General features: G+C 40.1%; 1 protein-coding gene across 1 annotated transcript in view; it reads left to right on the top strand.

The window, feature by feature from the left end:
• The window catches only part of LOC114661800 (uncharacterized), a 36,110-nt gene extending 19,249 nt beyond the window's left edge, over positions 1-16,861 (top strand). Inside the window, exons 4-8 of the mRNA XM_028815002.2 lie at positions 1,272-1,547; positions 5,418-5,471; positions 13,462-13,606; positions 13,717-13,821; positions 13,958-16,861. Of these exons, the coding sequence (XP_028670835.1) occupies positions 1,272-1,547; positions 5,418-5,471; positions 13,462-13,606; positions 13,717-13,821; positions 13,958-13,979 (602 nt within the window). The 3' untranslated portion in view covers positions 13,980-16,861. The remainder of the gene's footprint in view (positions 1-1,271; positions 1,548-5,417; positions 5,472-13,461; positions 13,607-13,716; positions 13,822-13,957) is intronic.
• Positions 16,862-17,337: the final 476 nt, after the last annotated feature.

Here is a 17,337-nt window from a genome sequence, read left to right as displayed (position 1 = left end):
AACATCATCTGCAAAAAGCAGTGACCCAATCCTGAGCCCACCAAACCGGACCCCCCTCAACACCCTGGCTGCGCCTAGAAATTCTGTCCATAAAAGTTATGAACAGAATCGGTGACAAAGGGCAGCCCTGGCGGAGTCCAACTCTCACTGGAAACGGGTTCGACTTACTGCCGGCAATGCGGACCAAGCTCTGGCACCGATCGTACAGGGACTGAACAGCCCTTATCAGGGGGGCCGGTACCCCATACTCTCGGAGTACCCCCCACAGGATTCCCCGAGGGACACGGTCGAATGCCTTTTCTAAGTCCACAAAACACATGTAGACTGGTTGGGCAAACTCCCATGCACCCTCCAGGACCCTGCTAAGGGTATAGAGCTGGTCCACTGTTCCGCGACCAGGACGAAAACCACACTGTTCCTCCTGAATCCGAGGCTCGACTATCCGACGGACCCTCCTCTCCAGGACCCCTGAATAGACTTTTCCAGGGAGGCTGAGGAGTGTGATCCCTCTGTAGTTGGAACACACCCTCCGATCCCCCTTCTTAAAGAGGGGGACCACCACCCCGGTCTGCCAATCCAGAGGCACTGTCCCTGATGTCCATGCGATGTTGCAGAGGCGTGTCAGCCAAGACAGTCCTACAACATCCAGAGCCTTGAGGAACTCCGGGCGTATCTCATCCACCCCCGGGGCCCTGCCACCAAGGAGTTTTTTGACCACCTCGGTGACCTCAGTCCCAGAGATGGGGGAGCCCACCTCTGAGTCCCCAGGCTCTGCTTCCTCATTGGAAGGCATGTTAATGGGATTGAGGAGGTCTTCGAAGTATTCCCTCCACCGACCCACAACGTCCCGAGTCGAGGTCAGCAGCGCACCATCCCCACCATATACAGTGTTGACACTGCACTGCTTCCCCTTCCTGAGACGCCGGATGGTGGACCAGAATCTCCTCGAAGCCGTCCGAAAGTCATTCTCCATGGCCTCCCCAAACTCCTCCCACGCCCGAGTTTTTGCCTCAGCAACCACCAAAGCCGCATTCCGCTTGGCCTGCCGGTACCTATCAGCTGCCTCCGGGGTCCCACAGGACAAAAGGGTCCCGTAGGACTCCTTCTTCAGCTTGACGGCATCCTTCACCGCCGGTGTCCACCAGCGGGTTCGGGGATTGCCGCCACGACAGGCACCGACCACCTTACGGCCACAGCTTCACAAAACTCTGTTTTGGTTTTTTTGTGTTTTTTTGCTTCAGGTTAAATTTATTTTTTTTTTCTTATTGTAGAGCCTACCTTGACGATTTCCCCTAGAATCCTAAAGAAAGGGGAGACAAAGGTGTACTGCAAGCTGGATGGCTGCCTGTTTAGTAAGGTTACTATGAGATGGTTGAAAAACGGGTACACTTTTCATTTTTTAACATGTGAGGGGAAAAGAGAGTGTATAATCAGCATTGACGTCATTCTGAGTATACCAAGGAAAGAGTGGGAAGAAGTCTCATGTGAGGCTGATTTGGATGGAAACAACAAGCCACTCATACAACATGCCACAGTGACACTTGCAGGTAAGAAAATGATGAATATTGTGATTTTTAATGAATCTTTGATTTTGAAATAGGGTTAAAGCTCAAGAAACTCCGTAACTTGCAGTTATGTCTTGTATGTTGGTTCTTTTGTTCAGGACATTTGTTAGAATATAAATATTTAATGATAATTGCAATTTTTCTGAAATTCTGATATGTCCTCAGTCCAAAATAAAACATCTGTAATTACCAATCCCCTGTTTAATACTCTTAAGACACAATTATATGTTTAATGGATTTATAAAAGTTAAGTCATACCAAATTTACCTGTAGAGGACACAGGAGGTACCACCCTACTCTTAAGATGGTAAAATGTCTTTAGAAGCAATAACATGAACTAAAATAAATATCTGGTTATTGATCAGGGTCTCAGAAAAGTTTGGGCCAACTCGATTACACTGTGGCTTTTACAGGATGCTCTGCTAGTTTTGAGCCCTGATACCACTTGTAAATGAGATTTAGGTCTACACTTTGACTAGCCAATTCCATAAGTATAATTTTATTTTTCTTCCACCATTCTGGTATAGACTTACTGTGGTGTTGTGTTCTTGTTTTGCTGTATGAACCATTTACACATCAGTAAATAGGAAGATATTCTCCTGAAGGATCTTGTAATACAGTGCAAAGTTAGTGGATTCTTCAGTAATGGCAAGATACACAGATGCTAATACAGCGTTTAAAAACTGTGACACTACCACCATAATGCTTTGATGCCATTTAAGACATTATTACAAAGCTGTAGAGAATCATCCTTGTACATTCTACCAAATGGTTTTCCTTAACAAGCAGTGGCTTTCTACATGGCTGCTTTGGCCATGATCACTTTCTCCTCCTGTTGTCTTTTTGATGGCATAATCATAAATATTGACCATAGATCAAGTAAGTTAGACCTGTAAAACCCAAATGGTGTTGAAGAATTTTGTTTTTCTTATGTCATAGAAATCGTGTATGCTTTTTTTGTTGGAGATATCTTGTATACAGTGTTATCACTTATGGGAAAATTGAATGCTAGCCAAAAAGGTAATCTATTTTGGCAATACAGCCTCTGATCCCTTAGCAATGGCTTTGTAACTCTTTCCAAATTTCATTTATTTTAGGTTGATATGGAAACTGTGCCCCATGCTGTAAAATCATGTTCCTGATGTAGGCACACATGTCAAAGACATGCCAAGGTTTCCATTTTAGGATAATTTTGGAGGTATTGGAAACAAAAATGTGCCTGGTTAGTGTTTCATGTAGGGATGTCACAAGAACTGATACTTCGGTACAAAGACGACACCAAAGTTAGCCAAGTATATCAAACATAACAGTACCAGCTCTTTTACAGTATTGGTAGTAGCGAGTGAAATGCAGCACTGCACTCACACGTGACTGCAAGTAGGTGAATTACACCAGAAGGTACAATAATACGTGAGAAAAATGTATAAAATGGCTGATATTTGTAATGATACAGCACCAAATCAATACATGTTGACAAGAAAACAGCAAAAGTTGTGTCTTTCTATTGCATAATATGATATAAGTGAGACATATGGTCAGGTTTTATCTGACTGGCATTATATTGTTGTTTTTCGATTCCAAAGAAGCGCAAGTCGTCACAACATCATTGCTGTGATAACTGCGCTTCCTCACATTTCAGAACACAATCGCATCTGCTCAACAGGATGCTATGATGGTGGCCGTTTTGCACTACCAAGGATCCAAAAAACACATGAAACAAAAACTTTTTCTGATTTGGTTAGAAAGCCAGACACGGTCTTAATAGCATTTTCTTGCTGCATAACTTTTGGTAAGCAATGTTTGTCAGACCATTTTACACCTTCTTATTTTTGGCACGTTTAAGCGCAGGTCTTTGTGCTCGTGTTGTTCTTTAATCCTATTGTAATTCTTTTAATCAAAGCATCACGTTTGATGTTTTGAGTAATACGAGTTAGCACTATGGACAGACACTGTCTAACCATGGAGGATGAGGTCAGCAAACCAAGGCCTTTTAAGTGCTACAAACGGGCCTTAAATTTCAGGTTCTTTCCTCAAGCTAGCACCAATGCCTTTTAGAAATGCTTAACATTATGTGCTGCCTTATGACCTGCTGTTTGTTTTTGTTTTCATGCCTGCTGTGTTTGAGAGTGTTGACTTTTTCAGGGTACCATTGATTGGATTTGAATAAAGTAAACGCATTCGAGTTCAAAGATTTACGTCTAGTGTGTGACGATATGGGTTCTCTCCATGCTCCGAGTCTGTCCGAGAGCCCTGAACCCAGTACCGTCAATAATGTCACCGAGATGATCTGACAAATGGGGCCAAATCTCTCATGATGCCAGAGGATATTTCCAAAAGTGAAAATGCTTTTATTAAAAACAAAACAAAGTGCAGTGTCCAAAGTCCAATAAATCCATAAAAACAAGTGTCCAGTGGGGATAAAAACCAACAATAAATAAATCCTTTAAAACACAAGGTTAATATGTGCAGCAGTTAAAACGCAGTCTCTCTCTCTCTTTACTCTCCAGCCCACCTCAGTCTCTTTCTACCCGACTCACCCATTGCTAACCCGGCGGAGAACCAACAACCACAAGCTTCTTCAGCTAACCTCCATCTTGGTCTCCTTCCGGATGTCACTGCCAAACCATCGAGGTCAGCTGTCCTCCTTCGCGCACCCACAGTCGCTTCTCAGATCCCTCGGGAGGACACCTCTCCTGCTCACCCCACTCACTCGTACGTTCAGTGGGGCGAACTAGCCGCAAGAGCGCATCAGCATAACGCTCCTTCGCGGGGCCCCAGCTCATGGTGTCTCCACCTTCCAGATGGCCAGATCGTAACCTCTCGACTGCTGTTTTCCGTCTTTTTACCGCATCCTGTCTTTTCCTCTCTCCATCATCCTCCGCGATTTATCTCTCCCTTCTCTGCTGTACATCCATATATATATACACGGGTGCCTCCGTGGGCGCAGCGCCTTAATCACACGCCGCAGGAAGCCAATGAGGCAAACAAGAACGACCGCACCCACACGTGCAGGTGCGACTCACTCCAATCACCTCATTAACTCCCCGCGGTCGTGCAATCGCGCCCACGGAGAATGGCACGGCTATACGGATTTAAAAACCCGACCTTTTTTTCGGAAGCCGCAGACCCGCTATACCACATAGTGCACATAGGACATTGACATTCTTACTGGTGTGTCTCCCTCAGAGTAATGGGACCAGTTCAGTACCAACAACAGATAATCAATACATTAAATTCAGCATTAGACAATATTTCATAGAAATGGTCTTGAAGTTATTGAACAATAATACCATGCATTGAACTTAGTAGACTGCATTCAATACATGCTGTTTAATGGCACTTTACAATGTTATTTACTAAATGACTGAATAGGCTTGTGGTGACTCAATAGCTTTCACTGAGGCAAAGCCAATTTAAGTCATGTAAAAATGGCATCGATTGACATGGTACAGTTAGCTTTCTCTTTCTCATTGTCTGTGACTAATAGTAGTTCATATATATTCAACATTTGTGAAAGACGTAGGTGATGGAGAGTTAAACTCTCTGTTGAAGTCTGAAGCTAAAATTAACTGAGCTTACTGTATATGCATACACAAAACCAGAATAAGGTGAGTAAACCAGTGAAAGACAAAACACTGGTTACTTAAAAAACCCAGTGTACATATAATACCATGTCTTACCAGGTGAACAAGAGTTTACTGAATAGATAAACATTTTAAAAGTAAACTCTCCTTCGTTTGCTAAGTAGCCTATAAGTAATAAGAAATCCAACAGTAATACTCAGTAAAACCAGTGTTTAAAGACAGGATACAATATGGTTATAATTAAACTTGTGTTTTTGTGTCTACAAAGGTGTTCCAGAGAAGATGGCTTTAGGTGTGGTCCTAATAGTAGTAATTATTACAGGTAAGTCGTGACTGTCCTTATAATTAATATTATGTCCTACATTATTGATATCTAGAGCAGGGGTAGGCAACGTCGGTCCTGGAGTGCCACAGTATGTGCAGGTTTTTGTTCCAACCCAGTTCCTTAACGAGAACTCAATTATTGCTGATGAAGCACATATTGCTTAAGTGACATTTTAATGCTTCATTTTAGTGGTCTCGCTTGTTAAGGTTCTCCAACCTTAATTGCTTATTTCAATCTTAAACTGCTGCATTCAGTGTTTTAATTGCTCCTTATTAGCAATAAGATGTAAAACAGGGGTAGGCAATGTCGGTCCTGGTGAGCCGCAGTGGCTACAGGTTTTCATTCAACCCAATTGCTTAATTAGAAACCAATCATTGCCAATCTCAGACCTTATTTAATTTTATGGCTTGTTAGTCTGTGCAATGTAAGGCTTTTATATCGTAGATTTTTTTCCTTTCCAAGGATATCATCCAAATGATTTGAAGCCTAAAACAGATCATTTTCAGTCTGTCACATTTTTCTATTAAGTGTTTTATTAAATCAAACCGTGCATGATGAACACACACAGATGTAATTGGAAAAAAGCTAGCTGGAGAACTGCTGGCTGCTTTGTCTTTTACATCTTATTGCTAATAAGGAGCAATTAAAACACTGAATGCAGCAGTTTAAGATTGAAATAAGCAATTAAGGTTGGAGAACCTTAACAAGCGAGACCACTAAAATGAAGCATTAAAATGTCACTTAAGCAATATGTGCTTCATCAGCAATAATTGAGTTCTCGTTAAGGAACTGGGTTGGAACAAAAACCTGCACATACTGTGGCACTCCAGGACCGACGTTGCCTACCCCTGATCTAGAGTATTTCTCTATGAGCTGGGCATCTGGCACAATGCAGCAAAGTGCCAGATTATTAGTGGAGTGGCGGCTCTGAGGCTAGGGATCTGCACTGGCAATTGGAAGGTTGCTGGTTCGAATCCCGTAAGATGTCAAAAGGGACTCTGCTCTGTTGGGCCCTTGAGCAAGACCCTTAATCTGCAATTGCTAAGCACTTTGAGAAGTGAGAAAAGCGCTATATAAATGCAAAGAATTATTACTATTATTATTTAGTCCCTCACAATCATATGTGGCAGGTTCTCTTTTCTGCATGTGTATGGAGTTTTCCTTTAAGGATTCCAGTGCACTTCACAACTCAAACATCTGCATTAGGGTTGAATGGTGGAAATAAACTGTCTTGGTATGTATGTTATCACATTTAGAGCTAAGTACATTTTTGTGGTCCCAGCAGTACTAACAGAGTGATTTGCAGGGCCGGATTTATATGAAAAGAGGCCCTAGGCTATTCCACTTATGAGGCCCTTTCACCTTCCATTTTTAAGTTTGTAAATTACATGAGAGATAATAAAATTTTGCTAACAATTTGAATGTAGGCCCCTCTTGATCTTGAGGCCCTAGGCTGAAGCCTAGTTAGCCTATAGGAAAATCCGGCCCTGGTGATTTGCTTTTAAAATTGCAAAGAAGAGGGGGACTGTAGCCATATAACCTATCCATGTTATCTGGCCTATTCATTACATTTTATTGAATGGCCAGTCTGAGAGATTTTTGTATTTTTGTAACCCTTTTTGGGGTCATTTGAATGTACTGTGGTAAAACTGTTTATCCTTTTCGACGTTAAGCACAGCTTAGTGATTATAAAGAGTATAAAAGGACATATGCTAGCTCCTGGTATATGAAGAATAATTCTGCTCCATAATAAAAGAGAAAAGACAAGGAAGGTATCTTATTTGCAGAAACTATACATGCATAGAAATATGGCAGAGATGTAACCTAAACATGGGATGCAATCTATTTTGAAACTGTAAATTGTTCAGCACAATTACCTTATTTGTCAATATGACGGTCTGGGTTAGCTCCATGGTCACTAACAGCTTGAACTCAGATCTGTCCATTGTCATAGACCAAGGATGAGACAGGCAATAAGGACACACACAGTCAGCAAGAGGTGGTATGAAGTGCTTCAAATAAAGTCAATACCATATATACTCGCGTTTAAGTTCTTCCACGGATAAGTCAGGGCTTGATTTTACTGTAAATTATCAGTATTTTATAATGTCGGTTGGAAGAAGGTAAGGAGTTTCCAATGGCAATTTTTTTTTTTTAAATATATGCACGTATGGTTAAAGTAGAACACACCAGCTTATCGATCAAAGGTGGATCAAATCCACATATGTACTGTAGTGTTGATTCTGTATTAGGCCACTTTCTTTTTGCAGTTCCCACGTTCTCTTTGTGCCTCCTTGGGTGTTTTTGAGAGTACCCAATTTTCTTCTACTTGCCAAAGATGTGAATTTTACTATAAGTGTATTGGGATCTTTAAATTTGTCTTGTGTTTGTGAGTGCTGCCTGCCACAGATTTGCATTCTGTCCCAGGATGTTCTGTGTCTTGTGTTCAACATTTCTATGGTATTCACATACTTTTCGTAACCCTGTAATGGACTACGTAAGTTAAGGAAACCTGTAGTGGCTGTGAGGCACTCAGATTTATACTACTTTAATGGTTTTTTGTTTTGTTTATTAAAGGAACCCCAGGAATGCACCCAGCCTTGACTCAGCTCACATATGCTCACACACAGAGACACATAACACAGAAAATTAAATAAACAAGTATTTATTATAATATATTAATATATTATAATAAATGTCAGAATAACTCAAACAAGTAACGCAAACACAGAAACCCACCTGACTTACCCCAATGGTAATATTTCAGTAAATAAACACAGATACAGATGAAATCTGACAAAAATACTATGCACTAAACACAAATCCAGTGAAAAAAAACGTAATCTGTGGGGTGAAAGGAATTGCAATGCAATTGAATTGCTGCAGTGGTGACAACACAAAAAATCAGGAGTGGTCTCCCCTCGACTTTCTCATATACTCAGATATGGGGATAAATAGTTGAGGAGTAAACTGCAAGACAATGCTTTTTAAATTATGTACATTAAACAACCATCAACAACATATCAAATTAATAATATATTGAACAATTATTATAAAAGTAAAGTTGAATAAATCAGATTCTGCAGCTGCATGAATAAAAAAATAAAAATAAAAAAATATATAATATAAAAAAAGAGTATGTGTTCAGGTAAAGTACCATTACCGGTTGATGGATTTGACCCAAATGTTATTACAGATCTACAATTTTGGTGTAACAACCACATGCCAAATTTCACCCATCTATCTCATTACATTTTTGAGTTATCTTGTATACACAGACACACACACTCACAGATATAATTCCAAAAACTGTATTTTCTGAGGTGTAAAACATTGAGATTCATCAAAATCTTGAGGTTGAATTTTTTCATGATTACTATACTTTCTGTATACTTCATATACGTGAAAGTAAAAAACAATCATGACCATGCTAGCTTCCCTTTTAAATCTAGTGGCTCATCTTCTTTCTCCCAGCAGCCCCCGTGGCAACAGCTGAAACTGCCCAGTGGGTGCTAGGAATTGTAGTCCATTTTAAGTAGCACTGATACAAACATATCAATGAATGTTGTTCAGAAGTACAACAGGCTTCATTGATAATTAAACTAATATGAAATTAATTGATTAAAACAATTTACCATTTGTATTTGTAAGGTAGCTGTCTAAGTAAAGATAATGATGGACTGATGGTAACATAGTGTGGCCACTAAAGAATTTTTATCATTAGCATAATAATAAATGACAAATTATTATTATTTTTTGTACAGAATACTCCTAAAATATGTTACAGTTCAGTTCTGTAAATATAGTGCCATTTGTTGTGGTCTGTAGGGGGTGCATACAAGTTATCCCTAAACCTGTACAATAACACAATGTCACAAAATACAACAAAGAAAAGGATTTATTCAAACAGAAGGGAATAATTACAGCATATATAACAAAGGAATATTAAAAAAAAAACCTGTTCCTTACTACCTGCCTAAACAAACAGGGGACCCTATACACCCTGTGGGGTGATTGGCCCACTTAATCTTGTACAGTATTTATAAATTATCCTCACCCACACCCAGTTCACCTAGTAAAGAAATCACACTTCTTCTCTGGGATTTCTTTCTCCTCCCAGTTGAACTCTTGTCCAACCCTCCCTTGCTACTCTAAGCTGACTGCTCTAATGGGGTTTTATGCCTAGACCCTAAACTCGTTTCCAGATCCTAGATGATGTAATGAAGGCCTGGGGTTGTAACAGTCCCGGGTGCTGCTTCACATCTATAGTACCATAGAGATGACATGGTGAAGTCCGAGCAAGGGGACCTCCCAGATGTCCTAGAGGAGCCACGACACATTATGTTAGGGCTACACATCTTCCTTCAACAGCTTGTAGAACTCCATATACAGTAAACTAACAAGAGTTCCCATGCTTAATTCACTCAGATGAATGGCATTTCAGTTTTAATTCCACAGCCTCCCGAGTGCACCATTCCTTTTTTCCAATTTTAAGTGTATTTTAACAATAATAATTTACAGTCTACCACATGGCCCACTCAGGCATATACTCGCACTTGGCCAATTTAGAATCACCAAAAAACCAAACACATACACAAACACAAACACACATCTTTGAAATTGTGGGGCAGAAAACTGGAGTTCCTACAGAAATGCTCTACACATGGGGAAATCGTGCAAAGACAAGGCCTGGGTTGGGATTTTAGCCCAGGACTCTGGACCCACTAACACCTGTACTGCCATGCTGTCCAGTATTGAGCTAATCAGACTTATGTTATTGGTCATGTTTCTACTGCTTAGTTAATTGTCATTGAGCACATCTTATGTGTAGCCATTATGATGTTTGTGAGCAAGATTTATCACTTTTTTATGTGTGTGTTCATTCATAGGATGAGATGGTGGATTTCCAGAAAAAAGATATTAGATCTTGATCTGAAAAAATGGGAAAACTTTCTAGGATACTTATGTGTGAAATCCAAGCCTCTATGTGTGAAATGGGTTCCTAGCAAGGGTCTCCAACTCCAGTCCTGGAGAGCTACTGTGGCTGCAGGTTTTCATTCTAACCCTTTTTGTAATTAGTGACCAGATTTTTGCTGCTAATTAACTCTTCGCCTTAATTTTAATTGATGCACAACTTAAGACTCTGGCCCCTTAATTATTTCTTTTCTTCCTTAATTAGCAACCAAACAATATTAAGACACAAAATGAACTAACACATAAACAACAACCTGTGTCCATCACACAATAACTGAAAATAAAGAAAGGTGAAGGCCTAAGTAATGTCAATCTGCTCAGGTCCACAATACATTTTGACAGCCAGCGCTCTTAAAAAACAAAATCAACATGGCAGAATGAGTGCCATGGAATTAAATAATGGGTTTAATTAGCAAACAGAATTGGTTTCAAATTAAGAAACTGAATGCAGTGAAGTTGGTTGGAGTTTGAGGCCCCAACTTAATTGGTCATCTGTTGGCTCACTTCACACCAAATTTCTCAAGAAAAGTCAATTAAAACAAAGGGAAGTAATTAATTAGCAGCAAAAACTGGTCACTAATTAAGAAAAGAGTTAAAATGAAAACTTGCAGCCACAGTAGCTCTCCAGGACTGGAGTTGGAGACCCCCATCCTAAGGAATAATGAATAAACATCCATTGTAATTTTTGAGAAACTAGAAGAGAAGAGGTTTCACTATATAGTAGTACATTATAGATCAGGCTGGGCAAAGTCAGTCCAGGATGGCCGCAGTGGTTGCAGGTTTTTGTTCCAACCCAGTTGCTTAATTAAAAACCAATCCTTGTCAGTAATTACATTTCATGGCTTGTTAGTACTTTAACTCTGCAATGTCAGGTCATTCTCATATCCTAGATTTTGTTTTCCTTTCTAAGAAAATGATCCAAATGATATGAAGTCTAAAACAGACGAGTAATTCTCAGTGCTTCACTCTTTATTCACTTATTTAATTAATCCAAATATCCATCCATCCATCCATCCTCTTCCGCTTATCTGAGGTCGGGTCGCGGGGGCAGCAGCTTGAGCAGAGATGCCCAGACTTCCCTCTCCCCGGCCACTTCTTCTAGCTCTTCCAGGGGAATCCCAAGGCATTCCCAGGCCAGTCGAGAGACATAGTCCCTCCAGCGTGTCCTGGGTTTTCCCCAGGGCCTCCTCCCGGTTGAACGTGCCCGGAACACCTCACCAGGGAGGCGTCCTGATAAGATGCCCAAGCCACCTCATCTGACTCCTCTCGATGCGGAGGAGCAGCAGCTCTACTCTGAGCCCCTCCCGGATGACTGAGCTTCTCACCCTATCTTTAAGGGAGAGCCCAGACACCCTGCGGAGGAAACTCATTTCAGCCGCTTGTATTCGCGATCTTGTTCTTTCGGTCACTACCCATAGCTCATGACCATAGGTGAGGGTAGGAACATAGATCGACTGGTAAATTGAGAGCTTCGCCTTGCGGCTCAGCTCCTTTTTCACCACGACAGACCGATGCAGAGCCCGCATTACTGCGGACGCCACACCGATCCGCCTGTTGATCTCACGCTCCATTCTTCCCTCACTCGTGAACAAGACCCCGAGATACTTGAACTCCTCCACTTGAAGCAGGATCTCGCTCCCAACCCTGAGAGGGCACTCCACCCTTTTCCGGCTGAGGACCATGGTCTCGGATTTGGAGGTGCTGATTCCCATCCCAGCCGCTTCGCACTCAGCTGCGAACCGATCCAGAGAGAGCTGAAGATCACAGCCTGATGAAGCAAACAGGACAACATCATCTGCAAAAAGCAGTGACCCAATCCTGAGCCCACCAAACAGGACCCCCTCAACACCCTGGCTGCGCCTAGAAATTCTGTCCATAAAAGTTATGAACAGAATCAGTGACAAAGGGCAGCCCTGGCGGAGTCCAACTCTCACTGGAAACGGGTTCAACTTACTGCCGGCAATGCGGATCAAGCTCTGACACCGATCGTACAGGGACCGAACAGCTCTTATCAGGGGGTCCGGTACCCCATACTCTTGGAGCACCCCTCACAGGATTCCACGAGGGACACGGTAGAACACCTTTTCCAAGTCCACAAAACACATGTAGACTGGTTGGGCGAACTCCCATGCACCCTCCAGGACCCTGCTAAGGGTGTAGAGCTGGTCCACTGTTCCGCGACCAGGACGAAAACCACACTGTTCCTCCTGAATCCGAGGTTCGACTATCTGACGGACCCTCCTCTCCAGAACCCCCGAATAGACTTTTCCAGGGACGCTGAGGAGTGTGATCCCTCTGTAGTTGGAACACACCCTCCAGTCCCCCTTCTTAAAGAGGGGGACCACCACCCCAGTCTGCCAATCCAGAGGCACTGTCCCTGATGTCCATGCGATGTTGCAGAGACGTGTCAACCAAGACAGCCCTACAACATCCAGAGCCTTGAGGAATTCCGGGCGTATCTCATCCACCCCCGGGGCCCTGCATTAATCCAAATAGTGCATGATAAATACACATAGGTGTAAATGGAAACAAGCAAAATGGAGAACTGCTGGTTTCTTTTGTTAGTTGTATCTTATTGCTAATAAGGAGCAATTAAAAACCAAGACTACATCTGTTTAAGACTAAAATAAGTAATAAGGGTTTCAAAATCTTAACGAGCGAGACAACCAAAGCAAAGCAGAAGTATTACTTGAGCAATAAGCGCTTCTTATTAAGCATTTGGGTTGGAACAAAAACCTGCAGCCACTGCGGCCCTCCAGGAACGACTTTGCCCATCCCTACTATAGATCATAATTTTCAGTTTAGCATTGCAGCTTTGTCTGTTTAACACAAGATTTCTTATTTAAAGTACCTTTTTGACACTGAATAGAACTGTAAATAATAACAGGAACTGTAGTTTTGAGTTTAGAAAAGTCAGCTGTCAAAGAGATAAGTGCTATTGGCATCCAATTTGTTTCTATTGTCTGTTCAATAATCAGTATATTGTATAATTTTTTATTTTTTTCCATCCTAGTACTTGTAGTTTTGCTTCCTATCATAATTGGTGTTGTCTTTGTGCCATACGTGTGCAAGAAATTCCAAAATCTCTGCTGTTTTTACGAAGAGAAATGCTGTGTAAAAAAGCAGACTTGGAGGATCAAAAGGAAAAGAAAGCACAGGTAGGAAATGACAAATTGAAATACATTGCTTAACAAAGCAGTATAGCTTAAAATTAATGCCGTAACAAAAGAACATATAGTTCTAATTTTCACTGAGTGGAGATGTTCAGCTCTCTTACAGATGGGGCCAACATGATGAATGAGTTTGGAGAGACTACAGAAATACCAACAAGACTACAATACCAAACGGAAGAAGGCAATAGTCATCATGTCAGGTAGGTAAGGCCTTGAGGCTACAAACTTGTAGTATCATCATAAGATATATAGTATTGGAATGAAAAAAAAACACATACTGGTGATGTACGTGCTCAGTGTGTATGAGCTAATTTTTTTGTTTTCTTTTTATTGCAGATTCATTGAAACCCCTGCATGAAGTTCATAGCTGAAACTGAGAAGTTCATACCAGATGCAAAATTCCATATCACTCATCCGCACAGAATACAGTGGGAGTATGAAGTCAACAGGCCAGTCATGTAACTAAAGCAGATGCTTTATCATCATTTAAACTGTGGCTGAAGATGACATTGGGTCAGTTTAGCCTATTAACCTTCTGAAGAAGTCAAGGTCTGAGTGGTGTCTTCTGAATTAGAAAGTTTATTTTTTTATGCAATTTAATAATTGACTTGTGAAGTTTCCTTTTCAATATTTGGTCTAAAATCCCTACTGGACATTTTGCAGCAATTTTTATATATTAGTTTTCACATTATTGTTTGACTAGCTTGAAGAACATTTGAACACAGTGTTATGACCACACCAGAAAGTGATCACATAGAAATGAAAAGAACAAAAATGGTGTAGAGTCAAAAGCCTAAAAACACTAACTGCTCTTTTTCTCTTAACCCACAGTAAAAGATCCAATGAGCAAATAAAATGCTACTGTGCACCATCAATTTATAATGGCAGATTGCAATGAAACGACGCATTCTGTGATCTTCAAGTCACCATAGTAACCATAAATTAGAATGGTGAAATGCAGACAACAACTTGTATTTCTATAGCACATTTTCATTTGAACAATGCAGCACAAAGTACTTGACAAGATGTCAAAAAGAAAGTTACAATAAAAGTAAAAACAAATAAGATTAGGGAAGGATATTAATGAATAAGTAACAAAGAAAAAATAAATCTATACAAATTAGTAGAAGGGTAGTATCCTTATATACAGTATTGTATTGTAAGTCTCTAAAGATGAATCAGATAAGTTCATATGTTCAAGAGGACAGTAAAAACAAAACTCCAGTCAAGCTGGAGAAAAAAAACTAAATCTTCAGGGGTTCCAAAGCCAAAAGACCACCCAGACCCTGCTGGGCAGAGACGTTCTTAAGTCCTTCCTCATTGTTTCCAGACTTCTTTTGAGAGGATTCGATGAAGTTGGTCTTATGGAATACAGACAAGAATATACTGATAATGATGTCAGCACACTGCCATTTTATTACAAGAAAAATAACAAACAATAAGAAAAGTTAATATACAAATTCCACAAATTTAAAAATACTAATTTGGTGGGTATCCAAAAAGATTCGCAAGGAACCATCACTTGTCTGACGATTGTATGAACAAAGCGATGGCAATCTAAGCTATTGTGCTGTATGGTATAATTCTGTTGCTTTCATTTATTTGGTTGGTTATTGTTGCTAATATTATAAAAAGAAATGTAACTGAAGCATGTGGATGGTTAACCAACACACAGTGTTCATTGGGGAAAATGGAAAAAATAAAAAGAAGGATGTAATGGCACAGGGAAAAACACGGAGCACAGAAAGCACGTGCTAAAATCAAGGGGGCTTATGAAGGAATTGTTTTGATTGTTTTTTGACTTTCATGATAATGTGAAGCATGAAGAGGTGTTGAGCAGGTGCATTCATTCATTTGACTGAACATGAGGGCACAAAAGCTAGGCTTTGGAAGTTTTCGAGGACTGAACTGGTGGATGTCCATCTCTTTGTATTTGGTAGCTTAAAGAAGAAAAATAATTAAAGAAAACATTGAATTTATCGATCATGAACAAAGATATTATCATTACCAGCACTGCACTGTGATTGTCCTAAGTTTGCAGAGGATATTGATGTGGAGTGTGGCAGAAGTGCCAGGTGGACACTGCAGATTTATGTACAACATACGAGCTACAACTAGATGTGCCACTATTTTTTTTTTTAGTCATCATCCTTTATGTACAGCCATGTGAGAAAGTAAGTACACCCTATGGAACTTTTTGACATTTTTTAATAACTGTTAGATCTTCATGCAAACAGTCCCTGCAGATAAAGGAGATCTATTTGAGCAAACTACACAACAAATTGAGACAATGTACGCATTGTCATAATCTAAATTAACAAAAGACTTTTTCCAGGTTACAAATGTGTAAGTCCACCACTACGTTTATCACAACTTCAAATCCATCAAATCAGAATCGGGTGACCCAGATGGACCTCCTTAGGGAGTCTGCAGGTGGACCTGACTGCCTTTTTTTTTTTTAAACTGCCTTTTTTGGGGGTCTGGAGTTTTTTTTTTTTTACTATTCATGCGTGTGTATATATGTATTTTTTTCCTCTGTGAATATTGATTGAAATATAAGCCCAGAAAGGTAGACCATTTTAAATTGTAGGGATATTTCCCAAACTTGTATTTAAAATATGTTTTACATATTCATTTTTTGTATATATAAAAGAAAATATGTATGTAGATAACTTGAGGTTGAGTGTTCAACAAATCAATTACTTTGTGCTGTTACAGTAACGCTAAGTAAAATTTGTAAACTTGTGAGTTTTATTTAATTTCTGTTTTGGGTGTGTTACATGTACATCTTGCCAGTAAATGTACCCAATGTATTCTGAACAAAAAGCCATGTTAATACTGAAAAGGCTACATATATTTTTACTTATTGTGATCTTTTTGTTAGTTTTTAATTATTGTGTAAATTAAGCTTTTTGTTTATAATGTATATATTTTATCAATGTTTCTGTTACTGTGTTTAGTTATGTGCCCAGTCTCCTTTATGTAGAGGCTCTTGAACTGTTGTGTATGATCTGAACAACTGCCCTCTGCCTATGTCTGTATATTACAAGCAGAAGCTCAGGTCCTTCTCCTTGTTGTGAGTAGTTCAGTAGATTTTCTGGCATTTTTTATTCTTTGTTTTTCTGGATTTAAGCATTGGACTGTGAATTAGAATTGTTAGCTTTGGATAAATCAGTTTTACACCAGTTTTTGGGTCTGCTTGTTTCTTTGTGGTGTTGGTTAAAGTGCTTTTTTTAATAATACATCTTAAACATTTTTTTATGGTTTCCCACCCTCTTTAAGAATTTTTTTTCCTATTTTTCCCTGAATATTTTTAAGGATTGCTTTGGTGCTGGTCTTTCCAAGCAAGTTGTCCACAAGCAGTGAGTGAGAGCAAGCAAAAGGTGGATGGGCAGCCACAGAAACACCATCTGAAATAAGGAGCAGGTGCAATGTCACTTCTTACATTATACTTTATAGCTATCACTGCATAACGCAAGAACAGCAAGTAAATACTGAGCAGAGACATCATATGTCATATGTTCATTACAAAGACAGTATTAGCCTTCAAGTATCTATTTTTAGAGAGATAGAACTAAAGAGAAGGAGAAAGGGCACAAAAATGTTTAAAAACAATAATTCTGGCACCAATTTTGCAATATCAGTTATGAACGTTGTGGCCTGTAGGTGGTGCCACTGACCACCCCCAGACACAATTGCGCAACAACAGTCCCAGT

Source organism: Erpetoichthys calabaricus, chromosome 12 (genome assembly GCF_900747795.2).
Source record: "Erpetoichthys calabaricus chromosome 12, fErpCal1.3, whole genome shotgun sequence".
Classification (NCBI taxonomy): domain Eukaryota; kingdom Metazoa; phylum Chordata; class Cladistia; order Polypteriformes; family Polypteridae; genus Erpetoichthys; species Erpetoichthys calabaricus.
This window is presented reverse-complemented; position numbering and strand designations above follow the sequence as displayed.